We start from the raw sequence: 7,588 nt of genomic DNA, 5'->3' as shown, positions 1-7,588 counted from the left end.
GGGCCATGACACTGGGGGCGGGGAGACCGCGCTGGGGAAGCGTGGCGGAGCCGTGGCACTCTAGTCCCAGCCCCCCCACCAAGCCACTAGGCTAGGACCGGGTGGCCGCCCACCCCAACGTGAGGAAAAGAGGGGCTGCAGGGAAAACGACACCTGACCCCCCCATCCAGTCACAACAATCCTCCTCACACACTGCAGACGACCCCGCTCAAAAGCAAGTCCTCCGGGAAGGAATCCATTCTTAAGGTCTTATTCGTCACACCTGAGAGTGAATGAGTTTATCAGCTCTTTCCTGAGAACAGCTTTTTCAGAAAGAGGGTGAAGGGGCGCACAAAACGGCACCAAGCCCCTGGCCGAGCAGCAGGCCAAGGAAGCGACAGGCAAAGGAAGCAGGGAGACAGGGCGCACGGAAGACACAGGGCAGGCCTGGCCAATCTGGCCTGACGGGCCTCAGCGAGCTGGAGGCAGGCCGCAGGGACTGAGGGGGGTGGCTCCAGGCCTCAGTGAGGGACAGACATCACAGGCACGTGGAGGCACACTCCAGGGGGGACAGCACCGCCCCGCCCCTGGACGTGAGCAGGGCCTGGAGGCCACCTCCGGACAGGACGTGGAGGCCACACGGTGCTGACGAGAGCCGGTGCTGTGCCCGGGCGGACACCGGGTCCCAGGATCTGCTGTGCCTGCAGTGGGACGAGAAGGGGCCGGGGCACACCCGCCCCCAGACGCTAGACTGGGAAGGAGGTGGCTGAGGCTCCCCGACACTCGTGGCGCCAGGTCCAGAGGCAGAGAGGGTGCAGGGGTGAGAGACAGGGATGCTACTGTCGGCAGGGCCTGGCCTGAGGGAGGGCCCCTGAGATGCACACTCGCAGGTCCGTCCTGGCAGGGCTCGTCACACCTGTGGGGCAGAGGTCTGTCAGGAGAGACAAGGAGGCTCCTAGGGCTGAGAGGGAAGGGGGTCTGTGGACAGGAAGGCATCCCTTGGCCCGAGGCCCACACCCACAGTGGTCAGAAACCCCAAACCTGCTTGTTGAAGGGGCTTTGCAGAGCTGCGGGCACAGAGAAACCAGCTCAGGGGTCCGACCAGTGTTCTCGAGGTTGGGTCAAACCAGCCTGAGAGCAGAACCCTGACATTCCGGCTACTGGGACTATGCAGTTGGAGGGGCGGGGGCGGGGGTGGGGTCTCCCCAGGGCCAGCCCCTCTCCGCCCCTCACCTCTACATCCAGGGAGGAGTCTTTGTTTCCCCCCTGGGTCCTCTTGGTGGCTCCTGACTCTTTCCGCACCTCCTGGTTGGAGACATGGGGGGTTAGGGCAGAGTAAGGCACACTGCAGAGGGGGCTTGGGATTCCCCAGGCCCCTCCCCTTCCTGAGAGGGAAGACCCCAGACCCATTCCTCCTCTCTTCTGCCTCCCGGTGACAGACTTAGGCCTCCCTACTCCGCATGGTCTCCGCTCCGGGCACATCTCCATTTCCCTCAGGGCTGCCCCCTCTCTGACCCAAGTCATTCCACCATGAAAGGCCCATGGCACGAGATCTCAGGGAGGGACGACGTGCCTGCGGGTCCTGATCTCCAGACTCCTGGGTCCTGCTGAGCCACAGGCTGAGCTTTGATGTCACAACCCCTGAAAGCCTCAAGCGATCCTGAAAAGAAAGGCTTGCAGCTCAGGGCTTGGAGCTGCTGGTAACAGCATGGCGTCTTCAGAAAGGGCCCTGGCACAAGGATACGATTCTGCCTTGCTCCCATATCCACTCAGCACGTGCCACATATACCCGGGAAGGCCCCCAGCCCACCCCCACCCCCACCCCCAAGGGAGTGCTGTGCGCAGCTAAGGAGATGGGCTCGTGCGTGGCAACTCGAGTCAACGGCAGGTTCTACCAAAATGGACACATGAAAACACCCGGTTCTACGTTCGGAGGCCTCAGGCCTAATCAGCCCAAACACCCAGCTGGGCCCGAGCCCCTCACCTTCCGGCTGGAGGCCGGGTCTGCTCGGCTCTGGCCTACCAGCTCCTTCTCAAAGAGGTGGCGCTTGCTGGCTACGCCCACGGGAGCCACAAAGAAGTCGGTGCGGGAGGAGCCGGGCAACTTGACCGATTCTGATCTCTGGAAACAGAACACAGACGGCTGAGCCACGGAGGTGAGGCGCCCCGGCCACACCCACCAAGCCGGCCGGGTATCGAGGCCCCTCCGCAGGAGCCCTGCCCACCTGGACAGCCGAGTGGTATCTCTCCAGCTTCTCCCCTAACTTGACTGTGCCAGCCGGGGGCCGCATGCTGGCGCTGCGGGACAAACCAGGACAGGCCAGGACAAACCAGGTGAGACCTCTGCCCTCGGCCCGCCCGGAGCCCGAGTAGTGCCCACCCACACTCTGGACAAAGAGAAGACGGCCTCCCTCACTGAACGAGACTCTAATGACTTGGCCAAGGTGAAAATCGACTGCAGAAGTCCAAGGACCTTCCTCACCTCCCTAGAAACATCCCACTCAGCAGGACACCCCCAGGATCAGAAGTATCTGCCATTCCTCCCCCGTCTTGTCACTTCCACCTCACACCTCACACGTCTCCTGAACCTCCCCCGCCCCCACCTTCCCCACCACCGCAGTCACCTTCCTTCTGCTCCCTCGGCCTGCCACCCCAAGCTCTCCCCCTCCTGCCGCCACCGCTCCCACCCCAAACGAAGCCCACTCTGTCCTTCCTTCCAGCTCAAGCCTCTCAGGCCACGGGGCAGGGACCAAACTCCCTGGTAGAGCATACAAGGCTCTCGTGGTCTGGTCCCTGCCTCCCCTCCTGACACCAGTGTCCCCCCGATGCCCCAACCCCTTTCTCCACATGCTTATGTGCCAGTTAACCAGATACCTCACGCTTTTCACCCTCTGTGCCTTTACTTGTGCTGGGCCCTCTCTTTCAAGTCCCACCCGGAAGTCAATTGCTCTGTGACATATCCTCTGGCTCCCGCAGGCTGGGCTGTTGCCACCACTCCGGGGCCACGTTCCTGTCCCTGCACCTCCCTGCTGAGGGGCTCTTGCATGTTTACTGGCCCGATGGGAGATGCTGGAGAGTAGCAGCCATGTCTCATTCATCTGTGGGCCCCCTTGCCGCCACCGTCACCCCAGGCCTAGCCCAGGACAGTCGGCCTCCGCAAATGTGTAGGGGCAGACGGACACAGCACGAGTGCATGGAATTCCTAATACATAAGCACAACTGCTTTTCAGACGCCATTTCAGTTTCTTTTCTTCAAAACACAGTCCTGGGGCGCCTGGGTGGCTCAGTCGTTAAGCGTCTGCCTTCGGCTCAGGTCATGATCCCAGAGTCCTGGGATCGAGCCCCGAGACGGGCTCCCTGCTCAGCGGGAAGCCTACCTCTCCCTCTCCCACTCCCCCTGCTTGTGTTCCTTCTCTCGCTGTGTCTCTTGTCAAGTAGATAAATAAAATCTTAAAAAAAAAAAACAAACAAAAAAAAAAACCACAGTCCTTAAACTACTTGCATCAAAATTATGGGGCACGGGGATGCTCATGGAACATGTGGATTCCCAGGCCCCCCAGCATCAGGCCTGCTAAAGCAGAGCCTTCCCCTTCCCTGTACTCTTCATAGGCCCCCTCCTAAGAGGCCCTCCTCCTCCTCTCCACCCCAGCTTCTTCTACCTTCAGAGCCCCACCCAAACCCTGCCTCCTCCAGGAAGCTCTCCCTGATCCCTTCCCTCCCTGTTCCATCTCCTTGGGCCTCCGACCCTCATGTCAGTCCAGTGTCCCTGCAGGACCTGGAGCCCTGGCTGAGGATGGCACCTTCCCCTCAGGTGGCCTGTGGCCCCGCCTGGGAGTACACACGGCAGGCGCTCAACATGCATAGGCTGAACGTGACCAGATCAGACAAAGCCAGAGCCTCCAGGCCCCTGACCTGCGGGTTAAGGTTGTTTCTGAGTTGTCTTTCCTGGGGCTCATCTGAAACAAGAAGGAAAGGCTCTGATGAGTGAGAGTCCCAAGGAGGCCAGGGCCTTCCACAAGGGAAGGGCTCACCTCTCTGAATATTCCTCCTCCTCCTCCTCCAACCCCCAACCAAACCTCCATTAAAGACCTTCCTCTTGTCTGGGAGACACCTGCCCCCACCCACCAGGCTGGGTCAAAAGCCCCTCCTGTGCCCCACCCCCCACCTCAACCATCTATTTTCCTGTCTGCATTCCTACTGCCCATGAGCCCTGTCAGGCAGGGACCAGCCCCGATCAACACCAGGCCTCCAGCTTCCTCCCCAGGGCCTGGCACACATCAGGGGTACAAAGCACAGTCAGTGAAAAATGAATGAACCACCCAGTGAACCAAGGAAGTGAGAGTAAATACCAGAAGGTGAGATGAGAGTCCCAGTCCACACAACTTGTACTACTGGAGCAGAGGCAGAGCACGGAGCTCTAGGAGAGCCCCACTGCTCTCAGCCCCTACCCTTTCCCCCTGTGCCAGCCTCCCAGGTGAGATCAGGAACTGATGAAGGCAGGTGTGGGGCCCCTGCCACTGAACCCGCCCGGTGCCCTCTTCCTGCAGCTCCGGCCTTGCCCACTAGGTGGGGCTGCTCAGTCTCATCCACCCCCACCAGCTGGGTCATTAACCTGCTCTCCTTCAGTTAATCCAAGTCATCTGCTCTTGGCCACCCACGGGAATCCAAAACCCCTCTCGAGCCAAAGGATCCACTTGATATCTAACCTAAGGCCTCATGCTGTAATAAATGCTGATTTCCCCGGCTTGCCCTCCAGTGGACTGGAGACAAAAGGTGCCCTGGGCTCTCACCCGAAAGGAGATGGTCCTGGGGCTGGAGCGTTTGAGGGAGCTGCTGTAGGTGGCCTGGGTGGGCGAGAGTGTGTCCACCTCTTCCTCCTTGCTGGGAATTTTCACCTGGATGGAGTGGGGGAGTGTCACACAGGAGGTCTGGGTAGCCCAAAGCCCAAGCCTCCATGGGGACCGCATGTGGCCTGGCTCATCCCAGGAGCTGCAGGAGGAAGGGAGGGAAGAAAACAGTCCTATGCCTTCCTCTGGGGCCTCCCACCTCTCCGCCTCTGCTGTGGGGACGGTGGACACAGTTCTGTGGGGCTGGGCCACCAGACAGAGCTTTCTAGCAGAACTTCTGGAAGGACCTGTGGCTTCCCAAAAGGCTGCTGGTGTCCTGAAATCCAGGCCCTGGATGAGGATGGGGTGCAGGGTGGCGGTGCTCTCTGTCACACAGTTGATGCCCTTTTCAGCTAGCCCCTGCTTTAGTGTCTGTTCTGACAGAGACTAGAAGCAGGTAGGGGGAGAGGAAACGGCCCAAGCCAGCCTCACAGTGAGAGGACAGGAAACAGCGAGGTAGCCAGAGACCACCTGGGGCAGGACGAAAGGGGCACGTGCAGGGCTGGGAGGGGCAGGGGCACTGCCGACCTGGAATGTGATGGGCGGGAGGCGGGAAGCCACAGTTGGAGGGTCCGGCGCCCCCTGCTCTCCCAGCTTGGCCGAGGATGGTGGGCTCTTCTCGGGGAGGGCCCTTCCCCTCTGCCCTGTGGTGGGGGGGGGCTGGCTTCCCCCCGAGGCCAGCTGTCCCCCTGCCTGGGGCTGCCCTGAGGCGGCCGCCCTCTTTGGGGCCAGCTTTGTCTCGGTGGCCTGGGTCTTCTCTGACACCAGAGACTTCACAAAGAGCGATGCTTTCTCAGAAACTACTCTCCTTTCCGTGTCTGAAGTCTTCCCTGGGGCTGGCAGCTTCTCCGACACACTTGTTTTTTCTAGAATTGACTTCTTCTCTGACACAGATGTTTTCTCAGGGCCCAGAGCCTTCTCTGAGATGGACGTTTCCTCTGAGACCAGTCTCCTTCCAAGTACTAATGTCTTCCCCAGGACGGGGGGCTTCTCCAAGACTGCCGACTTCTCTAAGACCTCCTTCTTCCCACCTTCGGACTCTCGACCCGCCAAGCTCTCTTCCTCCCCGGCCCAGGGGCCCCGCCGCTCCCGGCTCAGTCTCCGGCGAGGTGGCAGCTCCCCGTCCTTCTTGGGCACAAGGGGCTGCTGCTTGGCCTGCCCTGGGCCAGAGCTGTCCCTTGGCTCCTGTGCCCCCGGCGGGCTGGGGGCCTGCGCAGCCTCCACCACCTGCAGCCTCTGCCTCCGCTCCTGCCGGGTCCTGAGCATGGCCTGGGTGTCCTCCTCCTCATCTTTAGAGGCTGAGGTTCGTGGCTTGGGCACCTCTCCTTCCTCCACGCTCGGCAGTCTAGGCCAGAAGATGGGAGATGGGGTGGGAGATAAGAATGAGAGGCTATCAGAGGTGGGAGAGACCCTGGGGCGACCTGACCCAGTGGAGAAGCTTCCGGGGCTGCCAGGGAGGGGGTGAGGAAGTAGAGCCCTGGCCTCCCCCGCCCCCCAACTGTCACTTAAATAAGGATCGCTTTTACCTGCTTTACATATTGGGTTTCCGGGAAATCATCTGAACAAAGCACTCCGTGCTTTTAAAAAGTTGATAGACCTCTACCAGGACCAACTACCCCGTGTTCAGACCCAATCAACAAACACTGAACGGCTACCTTACAGGTGCCCGGCCCCGTGCTGGGCGTTGGAGGTCAAAAGGAATAAATGCAGTCTTCGCCCCTTAGAGCTTAGATCAAGACCAGAGACATTCAGGGATGTGTCAAAGGTCACCCAGATAATGTGCGGTGGAACTGGGAGTAGAACCCAGAGCTTCCCAAAGGCCACCCTGCACTCCTGTTAGTCACGTGGCAGCCACGGCCCTGGCGTGGCCCGGGGCACACACAGAGTTGTCCCTTCGCCCGGGGGGCCCAGGGGAACAAGAGTAACACGAGGAGACTGTCCAAAACCTGTAGCACTTGGCCTCCAGCCAAAGGAGATTCCTTTCCTCCCTCACCCCCCTGCCCTCCGTGTGCTTTGGGGCAAGTTAATTCACTGTCTGCGCCTCAGCTTCCCAATCTGCAAACAGGGTTTATTTGGGTGAAATGAGACTCCTTCCCTGTGAGTGCCCACCACTGTCCTGGCACACGGGGGACTTGCTTTCCCTCATAGCCCTAAAATCTAGGCGGCAAGAGTAGCCCCCGTGTCCCTCCCCTCAGGAGCGAATCATGGAGTCAGGGAGACAGGGAGGCAGCGTGGGCTGTGGAAAGGGTTAAGCCAGATACTGAGAGATCTGGACGAGAAGTCTGGCCCTGCCACTCCCTGGGTAAGCGATCTCAGCAAGTCGCCCGTGTTCTGCTTCCGAAGAGGTTGGGGGCTGGTGTGTGGACGAGAGTCTAGGGAGGGTGAGGAGCTGGAAGCTTATCTTCAGACCTTCATCACATTGGCTAGGCAGGCCAAACCTGTCGTACGCCGTCTGTCTGGGCCTGCTAAATCCGTCCCAGTCACCTGGGATAGGGAAATGGTGCCTCGTCCCCCCACCCTGACCCGAGCACCTCTGGGCAGCCGGTGCACCATCCTGGGCAAGCTTGGGAGCCTCATCGTCCGTAGTGGAGCTCAGATTTCGGTGCCGCCGCCGGCGCTCACGTTCCTGCTCCTCCTCATCCTCTAGAGTCCACTGCCTGGCCAGGCTGCAGGGGGGACAGGGGAGAGGGTCAGTGAAGGCTGCAGGGGGGATGATGGGGGAG

General features: G+C 60.5%; 1 protein-coding gene across 1 annotated transcript in view; it reads right to left on the bottom strand.

Moving 5' to 3' along the window:
- Window positions 1-7,588, bottom strand: part of LAD1 (ladinin 1) — a 22,106-nt gene continuing 14,518 nt past the window's right edge. The window contains exons 2-10 of the mRNA XM_032422484.1: window positions 7,397-7,531; window positions 5,394-6,210; window positions 4,770-4,874; window positions 3,892-3,935; window positions 2,205-2,277; window positions 1,964-2,101; window positions 1,553-1,639; window positions 1,213-1,284; window positions 1-895 (exon numbers count right to left, since the gene is read on the bottom strand). Coding sequence (XP_032278375.1) covers window positions 890-895; window positions 1,213-1,284; window positions 1,553-1,639; window positions 1,964-2,101; window positions 2,205-2,277; window positions 3,892-3,935; window positions 4,770-4,874; window positions 5,394-6,210; window positions 7,397-7,531 — 1,477 coding nt within the window. The 3' untranslated portion in view covers window positions 1-889. The remainder of the gene's footprint in view (window positions 896-1,212; window positions 1,285-1,552; window positions 1,640-1,963; window positions 2,102-2,204; window positions 2,278-3,891; window positions 3,936-4,769; window positions 4,875-5,393; window positions 6,211-7,396; window positions 7,532-7,588) is intronic.

This window comes from Phoca vitulina, unplaced genomic scaffold (assembly GCF_004348235.1).
Source record: "Phoca vitulina isolate PV1807 unplaced genomic scaffold, GSC_HSeal_1.0 scaffold26, whole genome shotgun sequence".
In the NCBI taxonomy this organism is placed as follows: domain Eukaryota; kingdom Metazoa; phylum Chordata; class Mammalia; order Carnivora; family Phocidae; genus Phoca; species Phoca vitulina.
Note: the sequence above shows the minus strand (reverse complement) of the source record. Positions and strands in the feature narration are given on the sequence as shown.